Genomic DNA, 23,538 nt, shown 5'->3' with positions numbered 1-23,538 from the left:
ACATGTCATCTACTGTCTGTCATAATTACTCTAATTTATAGTTAAAACAGTGTCACCTGTCAATTGTCCCTTTTGCTTGTTTCTTTACCCAGTAAAAGTGAAAATTTTACAAACACACACGCGCGCACACACACACACACACACACACACACACACACACACACACACACACACATTACAATAAGTAAAAGTAACTTTTAGTTATTCTTTCCATTTAGTTCTTCTTTCCTTTTATAGACTTACAGGGGTCATAGAGAGGAGTTAGTGCTAAAGTTGGTAAGGAAAGATTGGATCACTTTCAGATATCCCTCTATAACAGTTTGAGTACTCAAAACATTGCCTGTGGCATGGGCTCCAGTAGAGTACACATGTCAGAGGTCATTGTCTCCACTGTGTGCATACTTTTTGGCGGAAGATTTGAAACTCAAAGTGACCTGACCTTTAAACTTATTTTACACCCAAACAGTACCTTTCCAGAAATAGGTTCCTTATCAAAACTTTATCTATGAAGGTTCCTCCACAACTTCTTAGAGCCTGTAATGGGAACTGCGAAACACTGAATACAATATGAAAATATTACAAATGATTCTATTCTTTAAAAATTATGCAAAAAATAAGTGAAGTAAATTGCATGTGTAATTTTTCTCTAACATATTAGAAAAATGTATGGATAAAGGGGGAATGATGAAGAGGGGGGGGGGGGGGGGGGGGGGAGGAGGGGGGGGGGGGAGAGTAAATAGTAGATCAACTATGAGTGTGCTTAAATCTCTTGCACACAGAATTACATCTACATCTACATTTATACTCCGCAAGCCACCCAACGGTGTGTGGCGGAGGGCACTTTACGTGCCACTGTCATTACCTCCCTTTCCTGTTCCAGTCGCGTATGGTTCGCGGGAAGAACGACTGTCTGAAAGCCTCTGTGCGTGCTCTAATCTCTCTAATTTTACATTCGTGATCTCCTCGGGAGGTATAAGTAGGGGGAAGCAATATATTCGATACCTCATCCAGAAACGCACCCTTTCGAAACCTGGCGAGCAAGCTACACCGCGATGCAGAGCGCCTCTCTTGCAGAGTCTGCCACTTGAGTTTGTTAAACAGCTCCGTAACGCTATCACGGTTACCAAATAACCTTGTGACGAAACGCGCCGCCCTTCTTTGGATCTTCTCTATCTCCTCCGTTAACCCGATCTGGTACGGATCCCACACTGATGAGCAATACTCAAGTATAGGTCGAACGAGTGTTTTGTAAGCCACCTCCTTTGTTGATGGACTACATTTTCTAAAGACTCTCCCAATGAATCTCAACCTGGTACCCACCTTACCAGCAATTAATTTTATATGATCATTCCACTTCAAATCGTTCCGCACGCATACTCCCAGATATTTTACAGAAGTAACTGCTACCAGTGTTTGTTCCGCTATCATATAATCATACAATAAAGGATCCTTCTTTCTATGTATTCGCAATACATTACATTTGTCTATGTTAAGGGTCAGTTGCCAAGTGCCTATCCGCTGCAGATCTTCCTGCATTTCGCTACAATTTTCTAATGCTGCAACTTCTCTGTATACTACAGCATCATCCGCGAAAAGCCGCATGGAACTTCCGACACTATCTGCTAGGTCATTTATATATATTGTGAAAAGCAATGGTCCCATAACACTCCCCTGTGGCACGCCAGAGGTTACTTTAACGTCTGTAGACGTCTCTCCGTTGATAACAACATAGTGTGTTCTGTTTGCTAAAAACTCTTCAATCCAGCCACACAGCTGGTCTGATATTCTGTAGGCTCTTACTTTGTTTATCAGGCGACAGTGTGGAACTGTATCGAACGCCTTCCGGAAGTCAAGAAAAATAGCATCTACCTGGGAGCCTGTATCTAATATTTTCTGGGTCTCATAAACAAATAAAGCGAGTTGGGTCTCACACGATCGCTGTTTCCAGAATCCATGTTGATTCCTACATAGTAGATTCTGAGTTTCCAAAAACGACATGATACTCGAGCAAAAAACATGTTCTAAAATTCTACAACAGATCGACGTCAGAGATATAGGTCTATAGTTTTGTGCATCTGCTTGACGACTCTTCTTGAAGACTGGGACCACCTGTGCTCTTTTCCAATCATTTGGAACCTTCCGTTCCTCTAGAGACTTGCGGTACATGGCTGTTAGAAGGGGGGCAAGTTCTTTCGCGTACTCTGTGTAGAGTCGAATTGGTATCCCGTCAGGTCCAGTGGACTTTCCTCTGTTGAGTGATTCCAGTTGCTTTTCTATTCCTTGGACACTTATTTCGATGTCAGCCATTTTTTCGTTTGTGCGAGGATTTAGAGAAGGAACTGCAGTGCGGTGTTCCTCTGTGAAACAGCTTTGGAAAAAGGTGTTTAGTATTTCAGCTTTACGCTTGTCATCCTCTGTTTCAATGCCATCATCATCCCGGAGTGTCTGGACATGCTGTTTCGAGCCATTTACTGATTTAATGTAAGACCAGAACTTCCTAGGATTTTCTGTCAAGTCGGTACCTAGTATCTTACTTTCGAATTCACTGAACGCTTCATGCATAGCCCTCCTTACGCTAACTTTGACATCGTTTAGTTTCTGTTTGTCTGAGAGGTTTTGGCTGCGTTTAAACTTGGAGTGAAGCTCTCTTTGCTTTCGCAGTAGTTTCCTAACTTTGTTGTTGTACCACGGTGGGTTTTTCCCATCCCTCACAGTTTTACTCGGCACGTACCTATCTAAAATGCATTTTACAATTGCCTTGAACTTTTTCCATAAACACTCAACATTGTCAGAGTCAGAACAGAAATTTTCATTTTGATGTGTTAGGTAGTCTGAAATCTGCCTTCTATTACACTTGCTAAACAGATAAACCTTCCTCCCTTTTTTTATATTCCTATTAACTTCCATATTCAGGAATGCTGCAATGGCCTTATGATCACTGATTCCCTGTTCTGCACTTACAGAGTCGAAAAGTTCGGGTCTGTTTGTTATCAGTAGGCCCCAGATGTTATCTCCACGAGTTGGTTCTCTGTTTAATTGCTCGAGGTAATTTTCGGATAGTGCACTCAGTATAATGTCACTCAATGCTCTGTCCCTACCACCCGTCCTAAACATCTGAGCGTCCCAGTCTATAGCTGGTAAATTGAAATCTCCACCTAAGACTATAACATGCTGAGAAAATTTATGTGAAATGTATTCCAAATTTTCTCTCAGATGTTCTGCCACTAATGCTGCTGAGTCGGGGGGTCGGTAAAAGGAGCCAATTATTAACCTAGCTCGGTTGTTCAGTGTAACCTCCACCCATAATAATTCACAGGAACTATCCACTTCTACTTCACTACAGGATAAACTACTACTAACAGCGACGAACACTCCACCACTGGTTGCATACAATCTATCCTTTCTAAACACAGTCTGTACCTTCGTAAAAATTTCGGCAGAATTTATCTGTGGCTTCAGCCAGCTTTCTGTACCTATAACGATTTCAGCTTCGGTGCTTTCTATCAGCACTTGAAGTTCCGGTACTTTACCAACACAGCTTCGACAGTTTACAATTACAATATCGATTGCTGCTTGGTCCCCGCATGTCCTGACTTTGCCCCGCACCCGTTGAGGCTGTTGCCCTTTCTGTACTTGCCCGAGGCCATCTAACCTAAAAAACCACCCAGCCCACGCCACACAACCCCTGCTACCTGTGTAGCTGCTTGTTGCGTGTAGTGGACTCCTGACCTATCCAGCGGAACCCGAAACCCCACCACCCTATGGCGCAAGTCGAGGAATCTGCAGCCCACACGGTCGCAGAACCGTCTCAGCCTCTGATTCAGACCCTCCACTCGGCTCTGTACCAAAGGTCCGCAGTCAGTCCTGTCGACGATGCTGCAGATGGTGAGCTCTGCTTTCATCCCGCTAGCGAGACTGGCAGTCTTCACCAAATCAGATAGCCGCCGGAAGCCAGAGAGGATTTCCTCCGATCCATAGCGACACACATCATTGGTGCTGACATGAGCGACCACCTGCAGATGGGTGCACCCTGTACCCTTCATGGCATCCGGAAGGACCCTTTCCACATCTGGAATGACTCCTCCCGGTATGCACACGGAGTGCACTTTGGTTTTCTTCCCCTCCCTTGCTGCCATATCCCTAAGGGGCCCCATTACACACCTGACGTTGGAGCTCCCAACTACCAGTAAGCCCACCCTCTGCGACTGCCCGGATCTTGCAGACTGAGGGGCAACCTCTGGAACAGGAGAAGCAGCCATGTCAGGCCGAAGATCAGTATCAGCCTGAGACAGAGCCTGAAACCGGTTTGTCAGACAAACTGGAGAGGCCTTCCGTTCAGCCCTCCGGAATGTCTTTCGCCCCCTGCCACACCTTGAGACGACCTCCCACTCTACCACAGGTGAGGGATCAGCCTCAATGCGGGCAGTATCCCGGGCAACCACAGTCATAGTCTGATCGGGGGTTGCGTGGGACGAGCTGGCCGTCCCCGACAAACCCCTATCCAGACCCCCACAGTGATGCCCATTGGCAACAGCCTCAAGCTGTGTGACCGAAGCCAACACTGCCTGAAGCTGGGAGCGAAGGGATGCCAACTCAGCCTGCATCCGAACACAGCAGTTGCAGTCCCTATCCATGCTAAAAACTGTTGTGCAAAGAACGTCTGAACTAATCTACAGAGAGCGCAAACAAATCGACACAAAATTTAAACCATTATTAAAATACAAGATTGCCTAGTAAATGCAGTAATGCTGCCACTTGTGCACTGCTGACACACTGCTCAGCGGCGGAAGGAGACTCCGTGATTTTACACTATTCAGGTACTAAAACGCGATGCTACAACTCTCAAATACTATAATACGCCCGAAATTTATGAATTAAACAATGCAAGTACCAAAAACACGCAAAGAAATTAAGAATTAAACTATGTATCAAATGAGTGAGCTAGGAGTATACCACTTGCTGCTGCAGCTGCTTATCCAATGGCGGCAGGGAGCACAGTATTACACGTTCTTGTATCCATATAGTTTCCCTATAGAGTCCACTCATTTAAAGAAAGTGTTCAGAGAAAACAGATATTTTATCCAGCAAATTAACAGGGCACTATCAGTTAAAGCCAAAAACCAGGAAATGAATAAGGAGGAGAGCACCCTGTTAAATTTCTTAGTTTTTCTTCCCTGTACTGAAAAATGTCATACAAAGTACCCAGAATCCTCCAAAACTGTCAGATTAATCTGGTTTACCATTCATCATATGAGATTGCAGATCTCCTGTGAAATCAGTGAAGAACAATTTGCTTATGCACAAAAAATTTACAAAACAGTGTGGCTTAAATAGACCCAGCTGTATACATCATGAAAGAATGCTGCACCAAACATGAACACTGCACTCGCCTTCTCAAAACAGCTGAGTCTGCTATTGCTGACACTGCACTAGCCTACTCAAAACAGCCAAGTCTGCTATTGCTGAACATTGTATCTGCATCAGACATCAGTGGAGTATGATTAAACAATAATTTTGTCCACAGCAACAACTTTATGGGAGGCCATTATTAAAGAATGCATGAAAACATGTGTTGCAGAAAATATGATTAATTGTGATAGCAGTTACCAGATGGATAGTGCATGGAACCTGATCATTACCATTATTTGTTCCAAACAAAGCTGACAGAGTAAGGCGATGGCTATGGTGAGTGAAAAACCTGACAATAATTGAGTACCACAGTTCCACCAGTGAGGACACTACTCACTAGGTAGTGTGGTCAGACTGTTTCCATGATCTCCACACATGCATGGAATACCCACAGCGAGCTAATGTATTGGGGACAGGAGAAACAATCTCACTCATTGATGGCTCACCTGAAGATGGCAGGTATTGACTAAAATATCATGAAGTTTAGTAAACAACAACTGGCTCCAAGCCCTACTCTTCTGATAGTATGTAGTTTGTTGGGGAAATTTTAAAATTTAGATCAGTATCGAGTTTGGATGATATTTTTTCATGTGTTCGAAAGTTAAGCTTATTTTTACAATAATAAACACTGTAGTGGTGCTTTGTGTTTCTTCATTTCATAATGTTTTTACCTGACAGTAGGTCATCCATGTACCAAGTTTGATTGAAATTGCTCAAGATATACTAGAGCAATACTGAAACAAACATGTCCTCATACATTAATTTTTACACATCATATGCATTGTTGTGACTCGCCGATTATTCAAAGTGCCGCCGTGCAATTACACACGTCCTCTACGTGCGGCGCTGTCTGCCAGCCAGGCAGCAGCTGCGCCACCTAAGCGGCCAGCCGAGCAGCGGCCGCTAGACTGAGACTCAGTGTTTAATCGAATGCCGACTTGTACACAGGTCAACTTACTCAGTGACTTATATGTGTTGTTGTGTTGTCCGAAATATGTGTTAAATTTGAAGATATAAAATTGGTGATGAGGTAGTGGATTTTTCCTTTTCACCGTTGACTCACAGGGTTTCATGGCTACTGTTGAGCAACTATTGCAAAATCTCCTTGAACAGCAAATGCTTCTCACAGCGGCGATTCGCGATTTCGTCGTGGTGTCAAATGCGGGGCGTTTCTCGTCGTTGGCTGTACCTCCTTTTCCACCTTACGACGAGACGGCGGAAGACTGGTCTGATTATGAAAAACGTCTTCGACAGCACTTCTTGGCATTTCATGTCACGGACGAACAACCATGTAAGTCTCTGTTCCTTTCCTGGATTTCACCTCAAATGTATTGGTTGTTGTCGCAATTGGCTCCTTTGAAGGATCCTGCATCTTTGTCCTTTGCTGAAATGTGCTCACTTCTGTCTGTCTATTTTCAAAAGCAAACGCATGTGGTAGCCTCTTGTGTTGCCTTTTATCGTTGTCAAAAAGAACCAAATCAGTCCTATCGCACTTGGGCTGCTGAACTTCACGGCCTCAGTCGAAAGTGTCAATTTGTTACTGACATTCACAAAGAATCCTATGCAGATTCCATGGTACAGGATGCTATTATCCGGTCGGCGCCCGACAAAGAAGTTCGGCAACGTGCCCTTCAGTTGGCGAATCCGACTCTAGATGAAGATCTCTCCATTGCGCAGTCTTTTGAAATTTCTCGTGCCGCTGGGGCGCAAATAGAAGCGTGGGGTGACGTCGGGGAAATACAACCTCTGTGTGCTGTTGACGACGCGTGCGGCGCGTCCCCGCCGGCCGACGTGGCTGCAGTGCGCTCCCACGCGCAGCCTCGGCCTAGCCGTAAACAACCCACTAAGAAACTGCAGCAAAATTCCCGGCAACTTCATCATGTCCGCGGTGTTTTATGAAACATTCACGCGAGGATTGTCCCCAACATTGGGCTGTGTGTCACAATTGCAAAAAGAAAGGTCATGTGTCTTCCATTTGTAAATCCGACCTCATACATGATGTTCATGAACATGACGCTGAGTCTGATTCTGTGTTGTCTGACAATTGCACTTCTTCCCTTTCAGGGAAGTTATTCCTCACTGTCCAAATCCTTGGTCGCGATGTTCGCATGCAAGTGGATACCGGTTCTGCTGCCACTATAATTAATTCTCAGACGTATCTTCAGTTGGGTTCTCCACTCCTGTCCCCCGTCACTCGGCAATTACAGACGTACAATAAACAGAAGATTTCTCTCTTGGGACAGTTTAATGCTGAAGTATCTTACAAATCCGTCGTTCGCACTGTTCCCATATTTGTGGTCAACCAGAGCACCGCAGAAAATCTTTTTGGTTTCGATGCCTTTCGCGTTTTTGGGTTCTGCATAGGTGACTCTGTTAATATTGTCTCTGACGCTATTCCTTATGCTCAACTGGATTCCTTGTCGACGACATTTTCGTCCCTTTTTTCTCCTGGGTTAGGTCGTGCAAACGACTTTGAAGCTCATATCACGCTCAAACCCACGGCGCGGCCTAAGTTTTTTCGGGCTCGGCCCATTCCTGTGGCCCTTCGTGATCGGGTAAAACAGGAGTTGGATCGTCTCACTGCTTCAGGGGTCTTGCTTCCTGTCACTTCCAGTGAGTGGTCCTCTCCTGTCATTGTGGTTGCTAAGCCCAATGGTGATATTCGTCTCTGTGGCGATTTCAAAGCCACTGTAAATGCTCAATGCCTCATCGACACTTACCCTATGCCCCGTCCCGAAGAACTGTTCACTAAACTCGCTGGAGGACAGTATTTTTCTAAAATTGATCTGTCGGAAGCTTATCATCAACTTCCTCTCGACGCTGCTTCCCGGCCTCTATCAATACCAACGCTTGCCATTCGGGGTTGCTAGCGCCCCTGCTCTCTTTCAGCGATTCTTGGAACATTTATTGCTCCCTGTCCTGGGGTGTATCAATTACATGGACGACATTGTTGTCACTGGCTCCACCACTGAAGAACATCTTCAAAATCTCCGCACACTTTTTAATGTCTTACAGACTGCCGGTCTTAAGTGTAATCTTCAGAAATCACAATTTTTTCAGGCATCTATCATGTACTTGGGGTTTCAACTCTCTCGGGATGGTATTCGTCCGCTTCAACACACTGTTACGGCGATCGATGCCCTTCCTCGCCCTACATCTGTTAAGGAACTGCAGGCTTTCTTGGGGAAAATAGCATACTATCACAAGTTTTTACTGTCTGCGGCATCGGTGGCTCAGTCGTTGCATCGCCTGTTGCATAAAAACGTGCCTTTTCACTGGTCCGCGTCATGTGACGCGGCTTTCCGGAAATTAATGACTATGCTGAAACAGGCCCCGTGCCTGGCTACTTATCGACCTGGCCAACATCTTGTTCTTGCCACAGACGCCTCTCAATACGGGGTCGGTGCAGTCCTTGCACACCGTTTTTCTGACGGTTCGGAACAACCCATCACTTATGCCTCCAAAACGCTCACGGATGCCCAACAAAAGTATTCTCAAATTGAGAAAGAAGCTTTGGCCATCATTTATGCTCTTCATAAGTTTGGTGTTTTTCTCTATGGCTCAAAATTTCATCTTGTTACGGATCACAATCCGCTTGTTTCCTTGTTTCATCCATCAACATCACTTCCCGACAAGGCTGCACACCGCCTCCAGCGTTGGGCTCTTTACTTGTCCCGTTTCAATTATGAGATTCATTTCCGGCCAACGGCTCAACATGCGAATGCTGATGCTTTGTCTCGCCTTCCCATGGGTCCTGATCAGGCATTCAATAGGGACGAACTTTTGTGTTTCCACCTGGATGTTGCCGAGCAGCGGGTTGTGGACGGGTTCCCCATCACTGGGGACAGGCTGACGGCTGCTACGGGTTCTGACCCTACCCTCTCCAGGGTTTTACGCTGTATTCAGAAGGGTTGGCCAGATCGCCCGTCCGCTAAGACTTCTGATCCGTTGCGGAACTACTACACTTTGCGCTACCGCCTCACGGCTAGGGATGGTGTTATCCTCCTCTCCACTGACAATGCTTCGCCGCGTGTTGTGGTACCTGCGTCTTTGCGTGCTTCGGTCTTGCGCCTCCTTCACCAGGGGCACTGGGGTGTGTCTCGCACAAAATCTCTGGCACGCCATCATGTGTACTGGCCTGGCATCGACTCTGACATCGCACACGTGGTCGCTGCCTGCGGCCCTTGTGCGTCACAGGCCGCTGCCCCGAAGTCATCTTTGTCACTGTGGCCTTCGCCTGAGAAGCCCTGGGAGCACATTCATGCTGACTTTGCGGGACCCTTTCTAGGTACTTATTGGCTCCTCGTTATTGACGCTTATTCTAACTTTCCTTTCATTGTCCGTTGCACGTCACCTACCACCGCGGCAACCACCAGTGCTCTCGCCCGCATTTTTTCTTTGGAAGGCCTCCCCTCTACTTTTGTTACTGATAATGGTCCGCAATTTGCCTCTTCCGACTTTGCGGATTTTTGTGCTCGTCACGGCGTTACGCATGTCACGGCCCCGCCATTCCATCCACAATCCAATGGTGAGGCTGAACAACTGGTCCGCACATTTAAGGTTCAGATGCGGAAACTTCTGACTTCTTCTGCTGCTGATGATGCGCTTCTCCAGTTCCTGGCGTCTTACCGTTTCACCCCCATGGGCGATCACAGCCCGGCTGAGGTCTTACATGGCCGACAGCCCCGCATGCTACTTCATCTTCTGCGGCCTCCCACCTCACGGCCGCGGGTGCCTTCACTTGGCCGGTTCACCGCTGACGACATCGTCTGGGTACGGGGATATGGCAGGCGGCCAAAATGGAGCCCAGGCCGCATCTTACGACACCGTGGCAGACGCCTGTATGAAATCCAGACGGACACGGGTGTTGCAGTGCGTCATTCGGACCAGCTTCGGCCTCGGGTGCCAGCAACGCTTGTTCCGAATGCCGCCACACCACCTCTGGCTCTACCTGATGCTCGGGATCTTGGCATCTCTCAATACTCACAACACAGCCCTCTCACCGTCATCACGATGCCCACACCAGAACGGACACCACCAGAAGACGTGCCCATGCAGGAACCGGAGGACCGTCCTCTGTCAGAGTACATCTACTCGCCTCCTCCTCCAACAGACGCAGACACATCGCCCATGTCTCCTGTCATATCAACTGGACTTGCCGCAATGGGCAGATTGGCGCAGGGGGCCCCAGCAGATTCAACCCCTACGTCTCCTGTCATCTCGACCCGTTATCATCGGGGACACTTCCGTCCGTATGGGAAGCCTCCTCCTCGAGACTTTACGGCGAGTCAAACAACGCCTATGGACGTTAGCCATCTCCAGGACACCTCCATCAAGACCAGTGCAACAATTTCAAAGGGGGGAAAAGTGTTGTGACTCGCCGATTATTCAAAGTGCCGCCGCGCAATTACGCACGTCCTCTACGTGCGGCGCTGTCTGCCAGCCAGGCAGCAGCTGCGCCACCTAAGCGGCCAGCCGAGCAGCGGCCGCTAGACTGAGACTCAGTGTTTAATCGAATGCCGACTTGTACACAGGTCAACTTACTCAGTGACTTATATGTGTTGTTGTGTTGTCCAAAATATGTGTTAAATTTGAAGATATAAAGTGCATAAATACCTTTTGCACAAAAATACAGAATTCCATTCTGACTCCTTGATCAAAAAGCTTTTTTTTTTATTTTTTTTACTAAGATAATGTAGATTACAATCCTTCTGACACCTAAATATGCCAGTAAAAGAGAGTAAGAATTTGAAGAAGAATAATTGGCTGTGCTGTTGTCTACTTTTCACATTATTATTCCATATGACTTTTGATGCATAAATATTTTATTTATGTCAGTTAAATAGTCCCATGATTCTGTAAAACTATGTGGAGTGGGCAAAATAAGCTACTGTCTTTCTCTTCAAGTGAACACAATGTGATATACTTACAAGTGCAGAACATACTACTACAAGAGTTTTCTTTAGTTTGCCTATGTATTGATTCCGTTATTGCTTGTTAACCTGCTGTACTGCAAGGTATTTTACACACAGTGTTTCAGTATTGTCTGACCATTCATATATGTCTGTGTTACCAATAAGTTATTAGTGTTTGAAGTTTTATAAACTAAGGTTTAGTGAGATTAAGACATAAACTGTTGGTTACGAACCAGTTATTGTCCTCTTCAGCTATCATCCCGGCTTTGCCCACCATGGTATAGTTTGGCCTTAATTTGTATTATCATCAGCAAACAATATAGTTCTTCAACCATCCTTTAAAGTAATGGGTCGGTCATTAGTATATGTTAAGAACAGAGACAGAGATTTTGGAAGTCAGTATTTTATGTTTTCCCATTTCGATGTTAATTTTATTTTAGTGATGCCATTTTCCGAAGTAGCCCTCTGCTTTCAGTTTTGTGTTTAAAATTATTCTTGTGTTGTTAGCTGTGGCAGGCAGAAGGCATGCTTTGCTGGTGCTGCACATTTTTCTCAACTTTGACTGAGATAAACTCACTCTTCATAGGTCTTCTGCCATTATAAAAGTTGGCACAGAAACAGCTAATTAAAAACTCCTTGCAATCAGCACATTTATTTATATGTAAAAGCCAACCTTGGAATTTTCCTTTGTGGAGACCACATCTGCAGGACTCATGTGCTGATGTGAAATTCTAGATTCACATATTTTACTGTTCATATTACTTCTGCATAATCTATCATTGATTGTACCAATACCAGTTTGTATTGTGGTTTATTGTGAACTTTTGACCATTCATGAGTACTGTGATAAACTCCTACTGTTATTGTCAATTGTAGGCTTAAACTAATTTCTGTTCTTTTAAAATTTTTGAGAACAGTAGCCCTATCCATATCACAGCAGCTGTTTCTGAGTTCCTTGTACAATTATCTGAGAAATAAGTTATTTTGAGACTTTTTGGATGCTTTCAAAACTATATTTTCATATGATACTGGTAAGAGTGTTTTTGAAAGAGTTCCCAAGACTCATGTATATCTGGTAATTGTACCAAAGATATCTCAAGTACTATCCTCTCCTGTGGATCATGTCTCTTCCGCAGAAAGTTCAGGGTCTATCATTATTCATCCACTTGACTATTGCTCCTGCGTAATCTTTGATTGTTCATATCAATACCTGTTTGTATTATGGTACATTGTGAAATTTTGAAAATTCATGAATACTGTGATAAACCCCTACTGTTATTGTCAATTGTAGCATCAAACTTATTTCTGTTCTTTTAAAATTTTTGAGAACAGTAGCCCTATCCACATTAGAACTGCTGTTTCTGATTTCATTGTACAATTATGTGAGAAATAAGGTATTTTGAGACTTTTCAGATGCTTTCCAAACTATATTTTCGTATGATACTAATAAGAATGTTTTTGGAGAACTTATTTTGTAACAAATTAGCATTTGTGATTCATAATTTCTGCCAAAGAATAGATCACATCTGAATTTCATTGCTTATCAACATAAAAAAATTTGCATTTTTGAGAATTTTCAGAAGTTACCATTGTCATGTGCATACTCAAATTTGTAGTAAATCGGCATTTGTGATTTAGTTACTGTAGCAGATATTCTAACAAACATACTGTGTTACATCTAGTTTTCCCATAAAGAGGAGTGTATATTATCCACATTTATCATAAATTAACTATTTTCAAGTTTGTCAATTACTGTAATTAACTTCAAAAACTTTTAGGAAATCAATAATTTTTACCATAGGTTTTCTGTTACCTTAATAGAAATCACATTTTGTGTATTTGCTGAAATTCTTGTAGGGAATTAATAACTTATTTAACTCAGCAAATATAAAAGATAATCAGCAGGCTTAGTTTAAAGTTATTTGTTCACTCTCCTGTAATACATTGCACTAGCCAAAATACAGCCCCACTGTGATTACTATTCTTGAACACAGAATGAGTTGGCTGACATTTGTAAGCAGCTGGAAATCACCCTGGTTACTGTCAGATGGTTGGGAACTACTGTGAATCAGTGTATTGGAAGAGCTCCCAAGAGTCATATACGTCTGGTACTAATACCAAAAGTACCTCAAGTACTATCTTCTCCTGTTGATCATGTCTCCTCTGCAGAAAGTACAGGGTCTATCATTACTCATCCATTTGACTGTGAGTGGCTTTTCAGTGGTAGATTCAGGCTTTCTGTACAATGCCGAGACAGACCAGGAATGTCTCAGGGTGTTATACTGATCCCCCTAACCAACAAGGTCGAAGTATTGTCTGCCACCGAAACTGATACAGAGGCAGTGGGACTCACTTAACTTTTTTTGGGAAGATCTGTTTGGTGTCAAGAGGAGGCATACATAAAATGGTAGGGTTCTATTAATCATTGGCAGTTCAAACTTATCGTGAATGATGGGTACCCCTTTGGGAACTTGGCAGCAAGAGAAAGGACACCAGGTAGACTCAGTGTGTATGCCTGGATGCCTCATTCAGAACATCAAAGAGGCTGTTTCAGCAGCCATTGGAGGAATAGGGTGCAACCAGCTGCAAATTGTGATGCATGTTGGAATAAATTATGCCTGTTGTCTGAGCTCTGATGTCATACTTGGATCATTCCAGTAAATGGCAGAGAAGGTTGAATAGATCAGACTTGTGCATGGAGTTTCAATCAAGGTCACAGTTTGCAGCATTTTCCCTGGAACTCATCATGACCCCTAGGTTCTGAGTCAACTGGAATGACTGAAGCTGAGACTCTGAATGTTTTGTGACAAGCTAGGCTGCGACTTCCTGAACTTGTGCCATAGGATGCGTCCAAATGGGTCAAGTGTGTTCTACACATCAAAGGCTGTTACCAGGGTAGCTGACTGTGTGTGGTGTGCAAACAAGGGTTTTGTATGTTAAGTGACTCAACATACAATTCAGATAACAATTAAAGGAATGCCTCCCACAGGTGAGAGTATTAAAATCCTAGTGGTTAACTGCCAAAGCATTTACTACAAAGTGCCAAAATTCAAAGTGCTCTTGAAAAGCAGTGAAGCTCACAGATTACTGGGCACAGAGAGCTGGTGGGAACCTGAAATTGATAGCAGGGAGATTTTTGGGGGAAATTGAAGTGTGTATTGAAAGGACAGGCCAATGGGAAATGGACACCATGTATTTTTCACACAGTAAACAACTCATATTCACCAAGATAGAAATTGAAGTTATATGTGAGATTGTTTGGGCAACACTCTGTATCAGGGGTTGGCATAAAATGGTAATTGCATCCTTCTATTGCCCACCAGACTCCTCTTCTGATGTAACTGAAAACTTTAGAGTTTGCTTGTACTTAAGTTCCCCAATCATACTGTACTCATCAGTGGACTTCAATCATCCAATTATCAATTGGGAAATTTACAGTCTTATTTTTGGTGGGCATGATAAGGCATCCTGTGAAAGATGACTAGATGCCTTCTCAGGAAACTAACTCGAACAGGTAGTTCAGAACCCCCTCATGATGGAAGTATATTGGATCAAATGGCAGTAAATAGACCTGACCTCTTTGAGGATGTCTACATAGAAACTGATATCAGTGACCAAGACGTGGTTATGGCAACAATGATTACCAAAGTACAAAGGGCAACTAAAACAAGTCGAATGTTTTTTCATCGTCATTGGTTCCCACAAAACTTTTGTGAGGTGTGTTTATGAACGACAAAAAATGTTACTGGAGGCATAATATTTATGATTTCTCATGGTTATAATTGATTAAAGTAGTGGCTGTTTTCAATGTAAACAATGCCTGTTTGACTAAATTTAATGCCTCATTATGTGGTTGTTTACTAGCAAATAATTTGTCCATATTTTCAGAACTCTTGTTCACAGCTGCTCTGAAGCACCAAAGAAACTGATACAGGCATGCATATTCAAATACAAGATATGTAAACAGGCAGAATATGGTGCTGTGGTCAGCAATACATATATAAGACAACAAGTGTCTGGTGCAGTTCTTAGAACAGCTACTGCTGCTACAATGGCAGGTTACCAAGATTTAAGTGAGTTTGAATGTGGTGTTATAGTAGGTGCATGAATGATGGAACACAGCTTCTCTGAGGTAGTGAAGTAGTGGGGATTTTCCCATACAACTATTTCAAGAGTGTACCACAAATATCAGGAATTTGGAAAAACATCAGGTCTCCGACGTCACTGTGGCCGGAAAAAGATCCTGCAAGAATGGGACCAACAGCAACTGAAGAGAATCCTTCAGCATCACAGAAGTGCAACCCTTCCGCAATTTGCTGAAGATTTCAATGCAGGATCATCAACAAGTGTCAGCACGTGCACCATTCAATGAAACATCATCAATATAGGCTTTTGGAGCTGGAGGCCTACTTGTGTACCCTTGATGAATGCATGACACAAAGCTTTATGCCTCACCTGAGCCTGTCAACTCCGACAGTGGACTATTGATGACTGAAAACGCGTTGCCTGGTCAGTCGAGTCTCATTTCAGATTGTATTGAGCAGATGGACATGTATGGGTATGGAGACAAACACATGAATCCATGGACCCTGCATGTCAGCAGAGGACTGCTGAAGCTGGTGGAGGCTCTGTAACAGTGTGTTCGCAATTGGAGTGATATGGGACCCCTGTTATGTCTAGATATGACTCTCACAGGTGACACGTACGTAAACATCCTGTCTGATCACCTGCATCCATTCATATTGATTATGCATTCCGATGGACTTGGGCATTTCCAGCAGGACAATGCAACATGCCACACATCCAAAATTGCTACAGAGTGGCTCCAGGAACACTCTCCCCAGAAATGAACATTATTGAGCATATCTGGGATGCCTTGCAATGTGCTGTTCAGAAGAGATCTCCACCCCTTCGTATCCTTACGGATTTATGGACAGCCCTGCAGGATTCATGGTGTCAATTCCTTCCAGCACTACTTCAGACATCAGTAGTGTCCCTGCCACGTCATGCTGTGGCACTTCCACGTGCTCACAGGGGCCTTACATGATATTAGGCAGGTGTACCAGTTTCTTTGGCTCTTCAGTGTATATACTGGTATGATTAAAAAATGATTAAGTAGTTAATTTTGTATATTTTGATGTACCAGTAAGATATCATTAATATCACTTCTAGCAAAAACTATGCTTACAGAGATTCATCATGTTTCAGAAACTTCTAGAACATGATTTCTCCAATTGTCAGAAGATGTTCATGTGGTTAGGTTGTGGTGTAGAGTAATTGTTATCTGTACATGTATACATCTAGCGATATAAGAAAAGGATAGTTGCTATTCACCGTATAGTAGAGATAACAAAAATACTTTTGGCCAACAAGGCATTTGTCAAAGATAGATTCCCCCCCCCCCCTGCCCACACACACACACACACACACACACACACACACACACACACACACACACACACACACACACACACATGCACGCACACGAAACTCACATACAAATGACCACATTGTCTAATATACATCAAACACACACTGAAAGATGATTGTGTAGACATTGTGCAGCCAGTTCTTTGGAGAAGGCTGAAATGTCAGATCAGAATCTGAACACTCAGATTTCCCTACGGGGACATGGAATGATCATATATATGCACATTCTGTCACCAGGGTTGTAGGATAACTGGATGAGGATTCAGCTGAAATGGTTCAGATGGTTGTTCATTTTATTTACAGCTTCTGTTTGCTTCTCTTTCATTCATCTTGTTCATTGCACATCTTCTGTATGTCCATGTAGACTGAGAAGTGTTCTTGGTGTAGAGTATCAGTAAGCTATTTTTAACAAAAATTGATTTATATCCTTCTCCAAAACAGGAAGTTTAAATTTCACTGTAGTGTAATATGTGCATGTTTGAGCATGCCATCCTATGTTATGTCCAACAGTTAATAGGTCTTTCATCACTTACTATTTATTCTTCCACAGATTTCATTCTCTTCAATATTTCTACATAATAAGTTTCATCAATTGGCATGCCATCACATTTGTATCAATATCCTTTAATTGTTATCCCTTTTTTTTTAGGTAGAATTCTCAACCGGTTTTCAAAAGACATTGGAAATGTGGATGAAACGCTTCCTCTTACCATGATAGACAGCTTTCAGGTAAGCATTTTAGCTTTAACATATAACTGATCATATGTCTTTAGTTTATGTGATGTAGACTGGTAGTGTACATGTCCAGCCTTATCTATCCACCTCCTTAACGTTTGAGGTTACTTTTTTAAACAGAGTTGCAGCAACTGCCATCTGTGATTGCCAGGCACAGTTACCCACAGTACTGCCATCTGTTGCCATGCTCTGAACTTACAGTACAGGCTGCAGTGCAATGCTGCTAGCATGCTTAGCCAAGCTGCAAGCTCACAGCATTGCCTACAGCATGGCACTTGAAAGAGCAAGCTGACATAAAAGTAGAAACACAAGACCCTAACAACATAGTTTGCAAGTGCAGTGTCCAATTCCTACCAACTGTAGTTTCATGTCACTGTGTGTCCAATTTTGAGGATCCAGCAAGGTTATGAAGCAGAGGAATCAGATGTTTTTCCACCGCTACATCTTTGCAGCAGCCACATACAACTATATCAACACAAATCCACATGAGAACATGCTGGTTTGTTATGTGTGCTGTGACAACACTGCAATTTCAGGGGTCTCCTGAGTGACAGATTGTGTAGTGTCATCAATGACCACTTATGTGACAGGATATGACTTGATTTCAGTGGTCACCTGACTGAGGGATTGTATAGTATCATCAGTTGTCTCTGGTGTGGTGTGATATGATGTGATTTCAGTGGTCACCCAGGCTACAGATTGTGTAGCATTATGAGTGGTCATTCACCCGGCAAATTGTGTACTATTTTTTCAGTGGTTGCTCCTGTGACACGTCGTGTGCAGTGACTAAGTGGTCACCCCTGCGGTGAATAGGGTTGCATGAGATTGTGACCACTTTCATGTGGCTGGTTTCTTGTACCAACAGTGCTATCAACAAGCATTAACTTAATGTGTAATTGTATATTCTGCTTCCTACATAAATTAACTTACAGTGGTGACACCTTGCTGGTACAGACTAATTGCTGTGCATGTGTGGTACAACATTATTAACTCTGATGAGGTTGTTCCCATGGATTGTGCTGCCACTGCTAATATTGCTGCCACATCGTCTTCCAGTGAGTTGTATTCTATGGTCTCCCATGTCACTGTCCGATCAACACTTTTTTTGCCTACCCATCCATCCCTTTGGTCCACACAGGTCGAGGCCTGCTTTCATTGCAATGGTGTAATGTCAGAGCATATGCAATATGCTTATATTGCCGGCCAGCTTGACCAGTGCTACACTGCCAAAGTTGCTGAAATCAATAATGTGCCACCATCCAGTGGGCCATACCAGCAGCTCACATCTCTGTGTCCCCCAGCTGAGTGTGTACATCATCTAATTGCCGGTGATGACACTGGTGACAGAACTCCATTCCAGCTCTTGTCACCTCTGCACACTGTCAACATTGACACAGTTCCAGAAAAGTTACTGCCTGTGCTTTGGCTGAACTGACAGCCTAGTCAGGCTCATGCCATCTTCACAACTTAGAAGACACTTTCACTGCAACAACTAGCTTTCCTTTCTGACACAGTGGTTAAGGCCTGTTTTCTGTTACAGCTCATGTTGCTGCTTCCCAGTCTAACTGATGTCACCTCTGACATGACAGCTACAATGTCTTTTGCACATTAGACCAGCATGGCCAGCCAGTAATTCCAGCTGCTTTCATTCCAGATCGACATCCTTACAGTTGAAGCATTGCACTTCATGCCTGGCCAGCTGTCATTCCAACAATGTCACACCCTTACTAGTGCACTCATGAACATTCTTACGACAAAGACCAACTCACTCTGTTGCTACCATTGCTACCACTGCCCCCGCCGTGCGAACACCCAAATGTCATTGAAGACCAACCCGCTATGTGCTGTACCACTGCATGTTTAGTGAGCATGCTTCCCACTGCCCCCCACCATGCACTCACCCAAATGTCAGCGACATCTGTGAGTGAACATGCACCAATGCCATTCTGTCTCACAGCACATGTTCACTTTGGGCAGAAGGCCCAACCAGCATTTCCATATAGACAATGGGCCTGACCTGTCCATCTGTCTTTGCAAACAGCTACCTTGGCATCGACCAATAACTCCGTTGGGACTGTCAGCTGCCAACAACATGCCTATCACCACTCTTGGTGTCCACATGATGCAATTGGACATAGGACTGCACCACACCTTCAGCTGGCGTTTCACCATCACAGATGTCATGGAGCCAGTTATTGGTACCAATTTATTAGCAAATTTTTGGCTCATTCCTGATATAGCTGGCTCTCATGTCACTCGATCTTGGGTTCCTGTGTGCTGCACAAAACTTTGCACTGAAGCTCATCCCTCCTGCTAGTGGATGGCTTACCAATACCGTTTTGACTCTTTCTCAGCCATCATACAAACATCTGGAGTACCACAGGAGGTATGACACAGCACAGTCCACCAGATCCACACCTCTGGTTTTCAGCAGACTATGAAACCTCATACCAAAACAGCTTGCTGCTGCTAAATCCAAATTTGGGACTTTTCTTCAAGTTGGCTCCATCTGCTGTTCAAGCAGACCCTAGTCCTCTCCTCTCTGCCTCATACTGAAGAAGGATGAATCTGGTGAACCTTCAGTGACTACTGTGCTCTTAATGGATGCACCAATTCAACCACATCCTCAGCAGCACTTTGGTGTCAGCATCCTTGGTTGTATGAAAGCATTCACATAGATACTAGCCACCATGAAAGACTCTCAAAGACAGCCACCTCCATGATTGTTGGATTCTCTGAGTCGCTTTTCATGTCGTTTGGCTTCTGAAAGCTACAAAGACATGGCAACAATCCATCAATGGTGTGCTACATGACCTACCCTTTTGCGTCATTGATCTCGACAATATATTGGTATTTTCTTCTTCACTTTCGCAATACCATGACTATATGACAGCAGTGTGTCAACGGTTCAACAAATTTGGGATTATCATTAAAGCTCTTATATGTATCTTTGGTGCCTCCCAAGTGACACTTCTGGGCCACCAGATTTGTGCAGATGGCATCATTCCCCTCCCTGAAAAAGCTCAAGCTATTTGGGAAATTCAGCATCCATGAACCCCTCCGAGAACTCGACCAATTCCTTGGAACTATGAACCTCTGCCATTTTCATCTCCCCGGCACAGCATACACTCAAGGACTGATGACAGATGACATTGCTAGTCCCAACACAAAGGACAACAATCCCATTCCTTGGATGGATGAAATAGGTACTGACTCCACTACTGCCGAAAACAAGCTCGCCAGTACTGCAATTATGGCTCACTCAGTCCACGATGCCCAGCTGGCACTGATGGTCAGTGCCAGACAGCATGCCTTAGATGCAGCCTTGCAGCAACACTTCAGTGGTTGTTGACAACCAATGGCTTTCTTCTCAAGGAAACTCACCCCTGCATAACAGAAATAGTGTGTCTCTGACAGGGAGCTGCTTGCCGTCTGTGAGGCGATATGGTACTTTCACATATCGATGGAGTCTAGGCACTTTATATGATATTTACCAACCACTAACCTGTCACATGCACCTTCTAACAGACCAAAAATCACTGCTCACCATATCTGTTCTGCCAACCAAAATATATCTCTCAGTTCAGCACATTCATTTGGAATATCTCGGGAACTGACCCTAGTGTTGCTGATTGTCTGTCACAAATCCTGGGGTCACTGGTTGCATTGATTTTGTGGCACATGCTGCAGCATGGTTGATTTGGAGCTGTACTTGCTCTCACCAATTGCCAACGACTGGTCTCAGACTGGAATGTGTATCTATCCCTAATGGAGACACAGAATTGTTCTGTGACACCTCCACAGGCAACCCATGATTTTTTCTGCCAGCCTCTTTCCACTGCCAGATCTCTGACAGGATATACAACCTATGTCTCCCTGGTATTACAGCCATTAGCAGGCTTGTTACACATCACTATGTGTGGCTTGGTGTCTGCACAGACTGACACAGTGAGCCCACCGCTGTGTCACTTGTCAGTGCAGTAACATTAGCCAGCAAATCTGTGCTCCCGCTGGTGATTTTCCTGAAGCTACAGGGAGGCTTACTCATGTCCACACTGATATTTTGGTCACCTCCCCATCTATGACAGCCAACAGTGCATTTTAACCATAACTGACCATTTCATATGCTGTTCAGAGGTCCATAGCCCATTTAGCCCCCCTTCCACATCATCATCATGGATCACAGAAAGCAATTCAAATCCCAGCTGTTCAACAAGCTTGCACAACTCTGTAGCACTCATTGTCACTGCACCACCACCTATCACCCAGCTATCAATGGTATGGTCGAGGGATGGCATTACACTTTGAAGTCTGCTCTGCTTTGCTCAATACAGCATGGAGTACTGCTTCCCCCATTGTCCTTTTGGTCTCTGCATAAGTTTCAAGAGGGAGCTCAATACCTCCGTAGCTGAGCTGGTTTGTGGTGAGCTCTTTTGGCTCTTTTGGGTACCTGGGGAATTCGTTGAGCTTTCTGTTACCATTTCTGGCTGTGACATACCGGAATTCCAGGATTGGTTGCACTCCCATGTTGCACGCATCCATCCTCAACCCAGTTCTTGGCATGGCATCCCATCATCATTTCTTCATCCAGTTTTGGTAACTGCCACACACGTAATGGTGCAGATTGAAGGGATCAGTCCTGGTTTCAAACTTCCATACACCAGTCCTCACAAGATTGTTGGGCATGATTGCCATATGCTGGAGGTTGCCATCAATGGGAACACCCAGACAGTGTCACTGAACTGCATAAAACAGTCATACATCTTTCCATGTGAGCCCATCTTTACACACTCCACTCAGACAGTCTTACCATCACATTAATGGAAGTTGCACAAAGCACATACAACTGACATGTTGCTCTGCAACTTGAGTTGCTATCATATAGACTATTTCCTTTATCATATCAGATTAGTTATCAAAAAATGGAAAACCTAGACTGGAATGTAACAATATTATGAAAAGGATAGTGGCTACTCACCATATAGCTGAACACAGGTAGTGTGGCTTCAGCTACTGGAGACTGTGATCAAATGTGTGTGTGTGAGTTGCATCTGTGTGAGTGAGTATGTGTGTGTGTGTGTGTGTGTGTGTGTGTGTGTGTGTGTGTGTGTGTCTTTCCGATTAGTTGTTTAAGATCAGAGTAGGGCTTTTGCTTGTTTTAATATATCTGAGGATGTTCAGAATATGGACAAAACTGGTTGGCATTGTAATTATAAAAGTGATAATAGACTGTGATAAAAAATATTGAAATAATAATTTAATTATCAAGATTTATCTCCACTTGTCACCTTGCCAGCTTTCAAGTATAAGATAACGTCACACACCAGACTGGTGCTTTTGAGTAGAATTAGTGTAATATTTTCTTCTTCTGAAACTAAACTATGGCTTCTGAGATTGAAATCATAAATCTGATACAGTGTTGCATTTGAGTGTGTGCTTGTTTTTATACATAATGTTGCATTTGAGTGTGTGAATGTTATACACCTTATGGTGCTCCTGTAGGTATATAATAACACAGATATATTCAAACACATTGTTGTGTCAAAGTTTCAAAGCAATTGCAGAACTTTTGAAGATATAAGATTTTGATTAAATGAGCATTCACATGTGTATAAATAAAAATGTAAATATTAATTTGTTCAAGTGAATCTCTGAAAGCTGTTAACTGAGTGCTTTGAAATTTTAACACACTGTCACGTTCAAATATTTGTGTGTTTTTATTTGCCTACTGGAGCATTGCTTGTGATATATAAGTATATATGTAATAATTTTAAGGGAAATCTATATAAAAATACAAATTTTCATGTATTCAAAATCTTAAATCTGAAGTTATTTTCTAACTGCTTCAAAATTTTGACACAATGCTGCATTTGGATATGTGCACATTTTTATTCACCAGTTTCTAAATGTAGATCATATATAAATAAATAAATTTGTAATGTGTAAAGGGAATGGAGTTACTAATAATCTTGAAAAGTTTGTGACTGATTTATTCAAATTTTTACACCGTGCTCTAGTGAACATTTGGATGGACATAGGCTATATGTTT

General features: G+C 43.5%; 1 protein-coding gene across 2 annotated transcripts in view; it reads left to right on the top strand.

Annotated features, from left to right (window-relative positions):
* LOC126162652 (probable multidrug resistance-associated protein lethal(2)03659) overlaps positions 1–23,538 on the top strand; it is a 481,199-nt gene that overhangs the window by 327,655 nt on the left and 130,006 nt on the right. For both annotated transcript variants that reach the window (XM_049919289.1, XM_049919290.1), the window contains one exon: positions 17,404–17,483. In XM_049919289.1, coding sequence (XP_049775246.1) covers positions 17,404–17,483 — 80 coding nt within the window. The remainder of the gene's footprint in view (positions 1–17,403; positions 17,484–23,538) is intronic.

Source organism: Schistocerca cancellata, chromosome 2 (genome assembly GCF_023864275.1).
Source record: "Schistocerca cancellata isolate TAMUIC-IGC-003103 chromosome 2, iqSchCanc2.1, whole genome shotgun sequence".
Classification (NCBI taxonomy): Eukaryota; Metazoa; Arthropoda; class Insecta; order Orthoptera; family Acrididae; genus Schistocerca; species Schistocerca cancellata.
This window is presented reverse-complemented; position numbering and strand designations above follow the sequence as displayed.